The sequence below is a fragment of the Coloeus monedula genome, assembly GCF_965178545.1.
Source record: "Coloeus monedula genome assembly, chromosome: 11".
NCBI classification, from domain to species: domain Eukaryota; kingdom Metazoa; phylum Chordata; class Aves; order Passeriformes; family Corvidae; genus Coloeus; species Coloeus monedula.
Genome location: NC_138791.1, coordinates 21,152,709 through 21,167,271, shown reverse-complemented (window position 1 = coordinate 21,167,271; position 14,563 = coordinate 21,152,709). Strand labels below are relative to the sequence as shown.

Below are 14,563 nucleotides of genomic sequence, written 5' to 3'. Positions count from 1 at the left end.
TTTCCTGGGAAGGTGTTAAGGTGACACCAGTTTCTGGCCAGTGCTGTCATTGTTGGAGACCACAGCTCATGGTCACATATATAGAGGTAGCTCTGCACTGCACCATTCTTTTGGAGGGGCTCAAATCAGGCAGCAGCTGCACTCACCCAGCCTTGCTCTCCCTTCCCATTCCCTGCTAACAGGAGGGATGTGGGCGGTTCAAATCCCAGGACAGTGGGTTTGGGGGTTGCAAATGGTGGCCAGGCTGGGCAGGTGTGGTGTGGTCCCTCAGTGACAGAGGGGAGTCCCAACCCCATTCTCACAAGGGGAATGTGGTCTATGACACCAGCCAGTCCCCACCGGAGAGCCATTGCCATGTAATTGCCAGTCCCTGTGGGAGGCTGCAGAAGGCAGCATGACCAAACCTTCCACATGCTCCAGTCACCTCTCTACTCAGGATTTGGCTGTTTGACCACTGCCATGAAACACTGGCCCCACTGGCAGGTTACAGGTTGTGCCATCACCTCTGTGCCTGTCTTTGTATCTGATTTGGGTCATGCCAACTACATTGGTAACACCTAATAAATAACCTACTCCATCTCTCCTGGACTGGAATCATTCTGCAACAGTGCTGAGAAGGCTGCTGGACCAGGGCACTGTTGGGAGGTTCAGGGCTGAAGCCAACACTCAGCTTCATATGCTGGTTGACAGACAACCTCAGTCTCCTCAAACCTTGCATAATCATCAAACTCCATAGGGAAGGCTATTGTTGGAGCCTTCCATGTCCTCTGTGTCTCTCTGGCTCACCACTCTATGCACTCAGTTATGCTTGAAACATTCCTTGTGCCAACCAGCAGCTGAGTTACACGTTTTCTTAATTTTTCAGAGGCAGTGGGACAAAACGACAGGAGGTGAGCACAAAGAGACTCTTTGCTCTGCCCCTTTGTAGGTGACAGAGGCTGGAAGGGAGCTGAGCACCCACCTCCCCTTGCTGTTTTGGCTGCACTGAAAGCTGAGCGGAGGGTTCCTCACAGCCAGGAGCAGGTGAACTCAAGGGCCTCATCCAGCACTGGAGGATGTACCAGAGCTGCTGGAGCTCATGGGTGCAAGGGGCGCAGCAGTTCATGTCCTCTCAGCCCTATAAACTTCCTCCAGTCCTGGCCTAGTTTTCACCAATGTTCCTTGTAGGTTAGTTTAGCAACAAGTTTAATGGAAAAATGCACAAAGCACTGTACTCAGAGCAGAGACCAAGCTGGGAAACCTGCCTTCTAAGTGGGGAAGGTGGAAGGAGCTGAAGTGCTGGCACCACAGACTAGGGTAGATCTTGCTGGCAGCCCAATGCAGGCCACAGTCTCTGGACAGTCCCAAAGGTCTTCCTTCACCTTAAGATGAAAGCACCAGGTCCTCACACACACTGCTTACCCTAAGTCCCTCTCAATTAATTTCTCACACTTGTTGCCAAGGCCAAAGCAGTGCCACTTTCTAACTGCAAATGCAGCTGTTTCACTCGTACCTGGGCACACAGGGATTAAAGGTTTATTTCCTAAAACACTTTAAGCTGATGCAATAAGCCACTGCTGAGGTAGCAGCTGCTGTGCAAAGCTTAGGGCTGGCGTGCGTCACCACTGGACACAGCAATGGGACAGGCAGGCAGCAGTGAGACAGAGGAACGGGGCAAATTGCTCACAACACCTTCCAACCAACGTGCCGTGGTGGGACCTCTTGTGCCTCCAGGGACTCCTCAGCATGAAGTTGGCTGGCAGGCTCCATGGCATAGGGCAGCCTGGACTTGAACACCTTCATCATGTATGAGACATGTGGAGTGTTTCTGCCCAGAAAGCCCAAAACACTTTTCAAAGCTAGACTGCATTCACAGAGTTGTTAAAAAAAAAAAAAAAAGCTTCCTTGCTTGGTCCATTTTGCCTCTGTGTCACAGCAAACCCTTTCTCTTCATTTTTATAATTTTTCATTCCCACTGGCTCTGCACAGCCAGCTCAGTTCCAGAAGGAACTGAATTCCACCCTGGCTCCCATCTCAAACAGCATTGTTTATCCATGTCAATAGCAGAGTCTTCACTGCAAACAGTGACAGCTGAGTTAGAAAGCAGACGAGCTGTAATTAGAACAGAATGTTTTTAAAGTGGTAAATCAAGCAAACTTGGTCAGGAACCACTGAGGGACTCGGAAACCCAGCAGTGCGATTGCAGGGTCTCCTTTTCCAGAGGAACTCGAGCAGACAGACATCCCGTTTCACGTGCAAAGTGCTGCTCCCGTGGGAGCTGCTCCGCCAGCACCAACCACCTCAGCCAGCTGCTCACGTCCTTTCCCACTCAGGGTAAAGGCAGGCTGGAACAAACAGGCTGCCATCACAACGGAACTCATGGCAACACGGGCAGTTTATACTGGATTAAAGTCAAGAGAGACATCACTGCCCAGCTCCAGGCGAGCTGGTTACCTACATGAATCTTCCCGCTGCTGGGAATGACCCCGTGACCATCCTCGTGAGATTCCCCTGTCGGGGGTGCGTTGGTGTTACTGGCACAGAGCTCACTTCCCTCACAGCAGCGTGGGGGGCTGCGTGTTGGTGTCTAAAGCGGCACTGGGAACAGGCCGCTGCTGCAGCTGGGGCTGAGCACTGGGCTCTCCATTCTCCCTGCTCTGTCCCCCTCAGCAACAGGCCAGAGCAGGGCAGGGAACACAGAGGGACAGAGCTGGGGCAGCTGGCTAAAGGGGTGTGCCACTCCAGATGATGTTGTGCTCCTAAATAAAAGCTCGGGGAAAGGGGGAAGAAGGGAGGATGTTTTTGTGGTGTTTGCCTTCCCAAGTGACGGTTACTCACGCTGAGCCCTGCTCTCCAGGAAGCAGGGAATAGATTCCTTCTTGCTTTGCTTTGCTTGCACGCAGAGCTCTGCTTCAGCTATTAAACTGTCTTTATTTCAACACAGGAGTTTCTTGGCTTTTGTTCTCCTATTTCCTGCCCAGTTCTGTAGGCAGAGCAAGCCAGCGTGGGGGCTCGGGTGCTGCCTGGGACTGATGGCCCCCGTGTCTCGTGCCTCTGCAAGAGGCTGCAGGGGAGAGCAGCGGCTCTGTCCCCTCCCACCTGCACACACAGCTTGCCCTTGGCTCAGGACTGACACAATACTGGGGACACCCCGCTCAGCAGCACTCCCTTAGCATGGCCCTCCATGGCAGCACCACAGTCTGACATCCTGCACTTTAACCAGGTGAACTCCACATAGATTCAGCCACCACCTGCTCCAGGGTGGCTGTGAGATGCCCCCAGGGCCAAGAGCAGTGGAACTCTTCAGATTATATTTGAAGGGCTCTAAACTCTAAATGCTGTTCTTGCCTAAATGGAATAGAAAGGAAAAAGAAATTCAAGACCAGAAGCATCGGTATTATAGCAAATTCTGAGACAATGAATAGTGAAAAACAGTCCCATTTATTTGAAGATCTGTCAATAACTGGTGTGTTATAAGGAGCACAATCTGGAGTAAAACCAGTTTCTTAAAGGCTGAACGTGATCCTAGAAACATTCCTGTAAAATTCTGTGGCACTTCAGCTGCTTGCCTGGAAAATGCAGAGCACATTCACAAAAACCAGACATTTTAATTAAAAAAAACAATTACAATTCTTTAACTTGGTTCCTCTCTTACATACAAAATGGGACAAGATGACATAACTAAGTTGTTAGGAAAGCTCTTTAGATCTAAGAAGTGTTTTGCCAAGCCAACAGGGGAGTCTGTTGTTGAGGTAAAAGACTGGTTTTCTTCATTGGTTTGACTCATCTATTCTCCGCCGACAGAACGGACAACAATTATGCTGGAGTATGAGGAGCTCATAGTCTTCTGTGTGAAACATCTATTAATTAGGAACAGATTTAAGACAAGTTAGCCTGTACCCTGCTCCAAGAAAATGCAAACTGAGCTCAATGGCTGCTCAATAGCACAGATACTCTGGAACTACCACCACAGAGAACTGGTCCTCTTGGTTTCAATCACTTGAGATGCTACAGCCTGGAACAGAGCAGCAAGCACTTCACAGACCTCTGCCAGTGCTGCTGAGAAGGCACAAACCCATTAACTACTTTTGCAAAAGGATAGACAATTAGACAGTTGTGTAAGTAAACATGACTGAATTCCAGCATTTCAAAAAGTAATTTCTGAGTGAGGCAGGAGCAGGACTGAATCACAAGATAACAGTCACTGACTGATTTTCCTTGCTAGACCAGGCTGCAAGTCAGAGAGACAGAGCAAAAGGAAATAAATACAAATCAGCTTCTGTTGGTCAGCCAAGGTTTGCTTGAGAGGCTCTGACTTGCTGTCAGGGCAACTTCTCAAATTCAGCTACAGCCAAGTCTTCGAAGGCAGCTGTTCCTCTCTACCTAGCACACAACTCAGAGCTGGGGTTTTACTACTCTACCTCATTCAGGAATTTGCTCAGTACATTTTAGAGTATGAGGTTTCAATGATTAGCATTGTTTCACCCATCAGGTTCTGGATAGGGCTTTTCATTTATTTTTTCAGCCTCTCCATGAGAACACTACCTGAAAGCAGGATGGACACATGGTGATGGAGGCGTCGGGCAGCAGCGAGCGGTAGTACTGCCAGCGCAGCGGCCTCGGCCAGCGCTTGATCAGGACGTCCCTGCGGCTCATGGAGCGGAGCACGGCACGGCTCACCACCACTGGGACAAACTCGGAGCCTCCTTGCTGCAGGTTTGCAAAGAATCGCTGTTACCAGCTGCAAGGCCCTTTGAGGATTTGTAAGTTGTTTTAAGAAGCCAAGTTAAATTCAGTAGAAGAAGCTAAAGTAGAACTGGCCCAAGCCTCGTCCCACCAAAGTCCCAGTCAGCTTTATCAAAACCTTCAGTGACAGCAGCATCCAGCCACATCTGTTTCCAGTGAGCTTTCTCTTACCTCTTTAACATCCCTCCTTGCAAGTAACAGCCATGCTCAGTCTCTATGAAACCCTCACAGTAAGGCCTGCTCTATAGGTGTGTTGCTGCTGTACCAGTGCACAGTGAGAAAACGAAATTCCAGCAACGTTTAGTTTAAAATCTTTGTTGTTTTGTGACGTTTGTGTTTGTTTGTTTGGGGTTTTTGTGTGTGTGGGTTTTCCTGGCTTGTTTGTTTTTGAGGGGTTTTGTTCGCTGTTTTTAAGGGAGGAGTTGACTGGTTAGTCCATTTGCATCTCAAGTGCCATCCCTCTCCCAGTCCCCTGCTCTGCAGCTCTCTTTGTACCACACACACACCAGAAGAGCAGCTTTGTAAAGTAAAATCTTGTATTAATTTCTGTTGGCAGATACTAGTACAGTTCTTACCTCAAAGCTCAGTTTTGCTGTAAAGGGATCATCATCCTCAATAATATCTGTACTGTCATCAAGTCTCAAACTCTGAGCATCTGGATGCATGTCTTAAGGAAGGACAAGAATTCCTGTAAAACTAGCTCTGCTTACTATAGCCAGCACTGACAGAATCCTATGAAAGCATCCCAGCAGGACCAGTACCCTTGCTGCTTCAGAGTATCTCAAACTGGAAGTGCCCAGGCCACTATAAAAAGCACCAAGAAGGCCTTGCTGGGATTTCCAGTGACTGGGGAAGTTTATCACTGCAGCTGCTGTAGAACAGCAAGAAGGACCATAGCCAGGCATGACATCAGCTCTTACCCGTCCACAGATGACAGAGCAAAGGAAGCAATCTATTGAAATTACATTTTTGGGCGGCTTTAGTCAGAGTTTGTGTGTTCTTGTGCATTACTCTACATCTCATATTCTGTAAACCTCCCCAGCAACTGGGAGCTCTGGATGCCAAAGCATTCCAAACCAAAGTTGTGAAGTGCTACTTCCCTTGGCTGAGAGAAGGCAGGCTCTAAAGGAAGCTCTTATTAGAAGCAACGCACTCCAGATTCCCCCCATCCTTGTCAGAAAGCAGTTCACACAGAATAGGTGAAGCATGGCATTCCATGGTTAAAAATAAATATTGCACAGGATCAGAAATAAACTGTCCTGATGGAAAAGCTTCTTCACAATGTTAGGTTTAGTTAAACCATACTTTGGTTGTTATACCAACACGATGAAGAAGCAAGATGCAATTGTACTTACATCAGTCATATGACAAAAAGAAAGGTTTAAACCTAAGGGGAAAAAATAAACTCAAAATTGTTTAATACTTCCCTATGAAAAGGACTGGAAACCAATTCTAATCAAAAGGATACGGTCACTCATCATCTCTTGCCATTTATTCTCTCTTTTACTCACTCTTGGAGCTTCAAGATCAATGAGAGCTACAGCTTCTTCATCCGTGATGCCATCTTCCAAGTAGAACTCAACCAGGTGCAGCACCTCTAAAAGGTGGGAAAGGCAGGAAGTGTTTGACCTGCAGGAACTCAGGAAATGCCTCACAGCAGATACTCTGCTCCTTCAGTAACAAACAGCCTCTGGCTTCCATGTCAGTGGTGTTCTGCCCACCTTCTCTCATGAAACAAGTTAAAAAAAAAAAAAATTACAGCAAACTAGATCTCCTGAACTTCTGAAAGGATTATGTTCACCTTCACAGAACACTAGATGCATTTCAGTGTCTGGCAATAAAACAATGCTGTGCTGCTGTTGCTGCCCTGAAGTGAGGTCCAACAACCCCCACTTAGTCAAATTTAACAGCAGTAAAGGAACATTTGTTTACCCAAACAACACTGCAGAGAGAAGAAATTAAGCACTAACCTACTCTGTTAAAATTTATCTACTTGCAAAGCATGAGCAAACCTGACGTCCCAACACACCATAGGAGGAGGCCGAGAAGATGAAAGGCTGTCTGCAGTTAATGCAGACATTCCCCAGGTTATTCAGCAAAGGGTTGTTGGTGGAGCACCTGTAACATAGGGGCACGAGCTCCTGAAAAGACAGATTGAGAGCATGGTAATCACAGACCAGCACATCCCCAACTCTTTGTTTTCAATTAAATACGGGCCCCTTCAGCTGACAACACTGATACAACACCAGCGCCAGTCTGGAGAAGCACTGCTGTGAAAACAGATCCTTCAACATCTGAAAATGCTTTCCCTTTTTAACAAACCAGCAAGTTTTCCCATTAAAAATAGCTGTCTTCACCATTTTAACAATTAAATTTTCACCTTGCCTTTGCAGTAACAGAAGCAGAATTCTGCATTAAATACACAGGGACAAAAGAAGCTGAAGAGAAGTTTGCTGAAGCAAAGTTTTTTGCTCTAAGATTTGGTCAAATTTAGGTTCTCCAATTAATTCATCTCTTTTCAAGAGCAGAGTTATTTTAGGCCGCTCTTAAAGGGTGTGTTTCTATTATTTCAGGAGGCCAGGTGCATGTTCACTGGTACAATGCAATTTATTTTTAGTGAGCACTCCCTGAGACATGGCTTTACAGAACACTGCAGAAAGCCAGATTTCAGTGAAAGAAGAAAAGGTGTTAAAATAAGATTTACGGAAGGAAGGTTACTGAAGGGATAGAGGGAGGAGGGAAAGAGTGTTAGGAGTGGGACAAATGAAAGTGACTTCCAGCTGGAGAGAGAGACAAAGACTGTGGAACAATAGCATGTGAACTGGGGAGAAAAGGGCTTGGAAGAATTAACAGGCAGCGAGGAAGGTGACTGCAAGAGAGGAGAGGGAGGATGGAAGCTGCCCACAAAGAGACGGCTGATTTTAATTTGCTCTCAGGAGCAGAAGGAAGTCTGACTTGAAGAGTAACAATAAAAGGACTGTGTTTCCAGCAGAAATACAATTATATCACAGAGCGATGCATAATATATTTCAGATTGTTTTGTGCACACAGGAACTTGTATTCCAGGATTAGGCCACATATTAATGATTAACATGAAACACATTACAACTTACTTCACTGTCATGGAATGGCTTGGACCGGATTGTCAGGCTGCCCAGCTCAACGGATTTCTGGAACCTCTCTGGGATCTGCAGTCCCTGCAGCTTGTCATAGGCATGACGAGCCAATTTATATGCACCAAGAGCTTTACTCTGCTTTGCCAGGGCCAATAATGTATTGCTATAATTTAATTAAGGAATAAAAATACATACAGCATTTAGGAAAACATGCAACACTCTGTCTAATCGTAGAAGTTGTGCAATTAAGCATATCCAACACTGGGACTTTTCAAACAGGCTTTATCCAGAGAAATCTATTTACAGAACTTAATTTATAAACACGTGTGAAAGGACTATCAAAACATCTGTGGGCAATTATTAGCAAGGTAAGGAACTGACCTTACATAAATGATGCTAAGGTTAAATATTCTGACTCTATTACATTATTTCATTAATTTTGGGGTACATGTATTTTCCCCCAGCCACAAAAAATCCAAAACACAAAAATTTTTTACAGTGTAAGTAATCCACTGACACTGAGTAAATACACCTGATGTGATTGGAAAGTGTGCCCCATGTTAACAACCAGGTGTTGTCCTTCCTTTTCACCAGACTGAACCAGTAACTGCTGTTTACACCTACTGACCACAAGGCCTGTTATCAAAGACTTTATGATAAAGATTCTACATTTGTAAGTGAGGAAGTTATGAAAAGGAAAGCTAACATCCCATCCAAAGCCAGAAATTAAGTGAAACCAAGACGAGACCTCCCTATGGCATCCCGTGACCTTCTGGCTGTCTCTTAGAGCAAGGTGCATTTCACAGGGCTCACACAGCCCTTTCAGGAAGCACTCCCCAGAGACTCACTGGCACTAACAAAGCCATGCAGATGTTGGCCTGACAGACCACATGGCCACACCAGCCTCAAGGGATGCAAAAGCTCCTGGGTTTCCCCACTTCTGCCTCAGTTCAGTCTCCTTGCAATAACACCGTCAGGATTCAGAACCAACATCTTCTTGCAGTGACTGGTGTCCTAGAACTTGCTCCTCTGACACAGGTGACACACCAGAATGGGCAGGTGTTCAAGGTGGCCTAACAGAGTTACATTATTTGATTTGCACAACTCTCCAAAACTATAACAAATAACAAACTAGTGCAGCTCAGCACACAATAGTTTGAAGATGCTGATGATTCCTGAGGGACATAAATCAGTTCCCATTAATGATAACCAACAGCTGACACTGAAGATTCCCTGCAGGAGGTCCCTGCCTTGGACCAACAGCAGTTACTCCTTTAATGTATCACATGATAACTTCTAGATTTTGTACTGTATTGGAAGGATACACTTTTGAGATCCCCAAAGGAGTCTCCTTTGTTAAGCTGTGAAGCAGAAACCTGGAAATATTGAAGAGGGTTTCAGGCAAGTGGAAGCTGAAAGGCTCCTCCTGTGGTATGAAAAAGACACATTTCTCAACTGGAAAACCAACAACATCAGTAAGCATCACAACACGAGGCATCTCTAGTACTGTGCTTCTTTCATCTGTTGAGAAAAGAGGTGTTGACAGAACATAGCAAGTGGATTTTGTATGTCTATATTACCAAAGCTCATGCCTGATACACACAGAAAAGAGACACAGAGAGATCAGTGTAGCTAAGACAGAACCTTTAACAGGTTATTTAAAAATGAGGGCAGTCTGCACAGCCACAGTGCTGTGAGATCTAAAATAGGCTGACAGCAAAGACTCCACAGCACAGAGTCTTCTTCTGGGCAAGGGCACAGAGCAAGGGTTCTCAAATGTTTTACAACAGATCTTTGCACCAACACTGATGGCAACATGACTCTAATTGCTGGAATTAGTAGGAGCTCCTCACTCGTGACTGCATATCACTGACACACGTAGGAATCCCCAGGCTAAAGTGCCTGCTTTTGTTCAACCCCGTTTCCCAATGAATAAGGGAAAAACTGACCCTGGCCTGGGCAGGAGCAGAGGCTCAGGTACCAGGGGACCAAACCAAGGTAACCTGCAAAAGGGCCATGGGTGTGAAGGAGGTCAGGCATTGGCACAGCCCTGCTCCACCTGCAGCTGTAAGGAGCTGAGCAAGTTCTTGTATAGGACAGCTGAAGACTGTATAATAAAATAAAGTTAAATAAATAAATAAAGTTACTATACAGTACCAATGATGTACAGTGATTCAATATTTGATTGCTTGAAAAGTCCTAGTTATTTCTGGACTCCCTAAAAAGCTCAGGAAGCATAAATACACAATTCTAAAGTGAGTATCTTACAGTGTATCTTTGAATAAAGTGATAGACATGGTAAACTTCTGCCAAATGCTGGAAGTGATGAAACTTCTGCAACATTTCAGTCTGCTGTCCTTCGTTCTCTGCAGGAGGCAAAGGCATTGGTGTCAGTCTCAAAGAGCAGCCTATGAGACTCAGCTGGAAGAAAACAACCTGTCATGATTTTAGCACCTGCACTGCCAGAGGAGCTTTGTACCAGCTCAAGTATGCCCCAGCTACCCAAGCAAATCATATATTTACAGAGTTGTTATTCTTCTGAGCAAACTTCTGGCCTGAAACAAGCACGGCAAAACACAGAACAGTTGAGGCAATGGTTTGACACAGCCAGAGGCTACAGCTGAGCTACAGGCAGAAAGCAGCAGGTGTGCATCCCTGGAAACCTCTTCCAGAATGCCAGAGTTCACAAATAAAATTAGTTTTGAAAACTTTCACAAACACCAAATACACTACTAAGCCATCTGGAAAAACATGCATCTCAAACATCTGAGGGGTGACAGATCAGCTGAACTAAAACCAAAGGTACTTAGAGCACCAGGCAAAAGGCAGTATTCCCAACCCTCTGTATTCATTATCACTAAACTACACCTGTTAACTATTAACACCTCTCTCCCAGTGAAATACATTTGGGAGACAAGATGACAGATAGCAAACAATAAGTTTTACCTGTTGTCAGAAATAATTTGTACCCTCCCTAACCTATGTTCGAACATTTGAGGTAACTTACTCTCCAACATCTTTTATTTACTAGCACGTTAACCCTCCAGGCAATGGGTGTGGTGGGAAGGTGCAGGAAGACACATGGTCTCAGGAGGCACAATTATCATCCCACCAGACTTCAGAAGGAGCCTTATGCCTGCTGATGTCACTGGTTTGTTTATTTGTTTTAAATTAGCACATGGGAAAACCAGAGGACTACAAAAATAGCACAAGCCTGAGATATGTACAGCATTAAAAAACCCAAACCAAACCACCCAGCAGTGAAGCAGCTGCAGCAATGCTATCACAATGCAGGACTTGTTTGTCTACGTGCACAATAAGGTAACAAACACCAACTTCCTTTCAGTGACTCACCTTGGGCTATGTCTAAGCACTGCATGGAAAGCATCCAGTAATAATAGGCTGCATCATTAAATCGGCTTTCAACCACGGCGTTGTGCGTTAACTGCTCCAGCACCCTCACAGCCTCTCTCTGCCTGCCAGCCTTGTGAAACGCTACAGAGCCCAAAACAAAGAGGGGTTTACAGTGTGATTATATCAATTAACGGAAATTAATGTTTTTGAATTGAGAGCCCCTATCAAATACTCTGTCCAGGGCAGGATAAAAGGGATTATACACTGGTATTTTCCTCCTTGAAAGCAGTGACACTAATGGAACACGAGAAGAATCTGTAGGTATTTTGAAACTTTTACACTGTCTCAGCAACTCTTGAGCTCAAGGAGTATGTACAATACTGGTTGCTGGGGGTTTTTTAAATAGAAAAGAGGGAAGATGCTGTGATGATTAGATCTCTGTACAAACAACAGTGATCTCCAAACACTGCAAATCACAACTTTACTCAAAACTACAATAAATTGTTTGAAGTCAGTGCTCTGGTGTGTATGAATACTTTAAAAATATTGTGCTGAATATTTTAAAAGAGTACAGCACAGACTACACCCTTCTGTCATTTACTAACAGCACATCCTTTGCTGCTGCACCAAGTAACACCCTCAATTCTCACTTGGCAAACATGCATTTGGCCAATGCAGTCTTCATATAAAGGAATGGGGCTGGGGGGGAATCAACCCCCGAAAAACCCGACCCCACAGCACTGCTGCTGCCTGAGTGAAGCCAGCTCAGCTCGAACCAGACCTCACACGAGACTGCAACAGTCCCATGAGGACCTCCAGCTCCCCCAGTTCTGGGCATCTACACTTGCTGAGCCCCAGCAGCACAGGGCTTTGTGGAACAAATGGGGCCTATAACCTGCATTCAGAGAGTGCAAACTACCCCACTGCCCTAAACCAGGTGCTCAAAGTCCTGATGCCAAGACACAAACTCGTCTTGTGCAGAGACAGATCAGGCCCAGCTTGTTCCCTACCTGGGCCCTTCTACGCCAGGCTTGGATCCGAGCTGGCTCAGGAACAGCAGGTGCAGCTGTCACATGGAACTGCACCTGAGCCAAGGCACTGCACTGAAGCCCTCCTGGCTTCACACAGAGCTCACTTCAACAGCTCCTTGTCTCTGGAACAGTTTGTGGACTGAATTTTGAAGCCTTTCCATAGGATGGAAACTTGACAGCTCAAATGTAATCTTATAAGCCAAACAAACCCCACAAAAAGCTTAAAGAAACAGGAAAACTTTACTTGTGCAAATCCAGTATTACCTAAATACAAAGAAAGATTATGTTTTTCATTCAGGTTTATAAGACGGCTGCTAATGTTTGAATTTTTGTGGGATAAAAATATTAAGACAGGATTATAGGCCAAATACCCCTTACATGCCACACTCAGATGTACAAGATAGAAAATCTGGACATATATTCAGATGCCATAATTTTTGATACATCCATCACACTTTCCTATAAAATAAGGAGATTTCCAGTTACTTTAAAACCAGCATGAAAACATGGATTATATTTGGTTTTGAATACCACTGATAAGAAATTTGCCAAGGCAGAGTCTGCATATTCTGTAGTGGAGAACTATGGAGCAAATATGGAGCGAGCAGTGATCTGTCAGTGACATTCTCACCTTTTTGGGCTTCTTCAAATCGATCATTCTCTGCCAGCCACTGAGCATAAGGGACATAGACTTCATCTTTGAATTCAGGATGCTTTTCACTCAGAGCAAATGCCTGACATAAATAAAAAAATCATTCTTAGAATATTGCAAGGTTTAAACAGTTCAAGGGTTTAGAATATTCCATGGCATCAATCCTTCAGCTCTAATAAAATTCATAATAAAACATATACACACAATAGAGAGTGTAATCCATATTTTCTCTAATAGAAAACTTATGTGTTTTAAAATAGAAAGCAATCAACAAGAGAAAAGTAGCTTAGCATAATAACAGACTGACTATTGAAACAGGAAGACTTGAAAGTGATTATCCAGGAAATTTAGTAGATTTCCCAGCAAGAGACAAAAAATATTTGTATTTTTACTGAATACATCTTCTAAAGAAATTGAAGTAACACTATAAATGCAAATTAGATTCACTTTCAGAAAACCACACCACCACCAAACACATGCCGGCATACACGATTAACTGAGATACTCTGAATCCTTCTGCAGAAGCCTCCCTCCCTCCCTCCCTCCCGCCTGCTTCTCCCTCACTACGATGCTGGGGGAGCCAGACATTTGCCTCCCTATTTTGTTGCAACCAGTGACAGTAAGAAGCAGTGGTTTTCAAAACAGAAATCAAGGGCACACTTACTTCTTCCCAGTGATGAGTCTCCACGTGGAGCTGGACCAATGCTTTCAGGTCACCAACCTTCATGTAGGTTTCTGCAGCATGGCCAGGGTTATCAAGTTGCTTAAAATAGAAGGCGCATTTGGCCAAAGGCTCACGCTCAGCTTTATCCAGTTTTCGAGCAATTTCGACTAACCTAGACTCAGCAGAAAGAAGCCAGATGTTTCAGATTCTGCCTTGGTGCTTTGCCTTTTAATTATTGTCATAACTTCACCTTTAATCAGTTAACATTTAATAAACATCATAATAGTACTACCATGCTACACCCTTTAAACAGTTTCAGTAAACATTCCAAACAGCATTTCTCCTCTTGCAAACTCAAACCCCTTCCTTCCCTCTTTACTCACACATTCAGCTCTGTATCTCAGACTCCATGCAGAGCTGTGCAGATAGAAGGAGGGAACACATCCTACATGACTCAGTGGCACAGGACACACTTCCCCAACCCTGACCTGAGCAACAGACTCCTGAATAAACATCACCCCCTGTGGTGCCACACAGCAAAACAGAGGCAAGAGCAGGCTGAGGGGCCTGGCCAAGATCTTAAGGCAGCTCAGCAAATGACCCAAAGTGCCACCTACATTGGTGAGAAATGACCAGCAACAGGAGCAGCTACAGAATTTCTGAAGACTCCGTGCCCCAGGTGACTTCCTTACCCACTAGATGAGAACAGCAGCAATGGGCTACCAGGTACAATTACTGCTGTGATGATTACTGACGGCATTCAAGCTATTTTAGACAATCTCATATTGGAGATGAATCCATGCATACTCTTCACTGCTGTAATGCATTTGTTTTTGTAATATATTTATGGCCCTACCCTCTTAAACATATGCAACTTTTAAAACATTTTTAATCATAGATGTGTTTCAGATACTCCTGATATAAAGGCAGATACCAAACACATATGGTCTTATTTTAAAATTATGTGGAATTCATAATATCTCATTCAAGCTTTTAATATATATTATCTCTGAGATGGCAA

At 44.8% G+C, this 14,563-nt stretch overlaps 1 protein-coding gene across 8 annotated transcripts in view; it reads right to left on the bottom strand.

The window, feature by feature from the left end:
- Window positions 1-3,407: 3,407 nt before the first annotated feature.
- The window catches only part of IFT122 (intraflagellar transport 122), a 31,720-nt gene continuing 20,564 nt past the window's right edge, over window positions 3,408-14,563 (bottom strand). For 5 of the 8 annotated variants that reach the window (XM_082288883.1, XM_082288884.1, XM_082288880.1 and 2 more), the window contains 11 exons: window positions 13,543-13,714; window positions 12,858-12,960; window positions 11,196-11,336; window positions 10,110-10,207; window positions 9,167-9,267; window positions 7,839-8,004; window positions 6,755-6,866; window positions 6,194-6,322; window positions 5,301-5,380; window positions 4,525-4,689; window positions 3,408-3,839 (listed from right to left, as the gene is read on the bottom strand). In XM_082288883.1, coding sequence (XP_082145009.1) covers window positions 3,750-3,839; window positions 4,525-4,689; window positions 5,301-5,380; window positions 6,194-6,322; window positions 6,755-6,866; window positions 7,839-8,004; window positions 9,167-9,267; window positions 10,110-10,207; window positions 11,196-11,336; window positions 12,858-12,960; window positions 13,543-13,714 — 1,357 coding nt within the window. In that variant the 3' untranslated portion in view covers window positions 3,408-3,749. Of the gene's footprint in view, window positions 3,840-4,524; window positions 4,690-5,300; window positions 5,414-6,080; window positions 6,113-6,193; window positions 6,323-6,754; window positions 6,867-7,838; window positions 8,005-9,166; window positions 9,268-10,109; window positions 10,208-11,195; window positions 11,337-12,857; window positions 12,961-13,542; window positions 13,715-14,563 lie in introns of those variants that run through there. The other 3 variants (XR_014226738.1, XR_014226739.1, XM_082288882.1) reach the window with 3 other exon arrangements.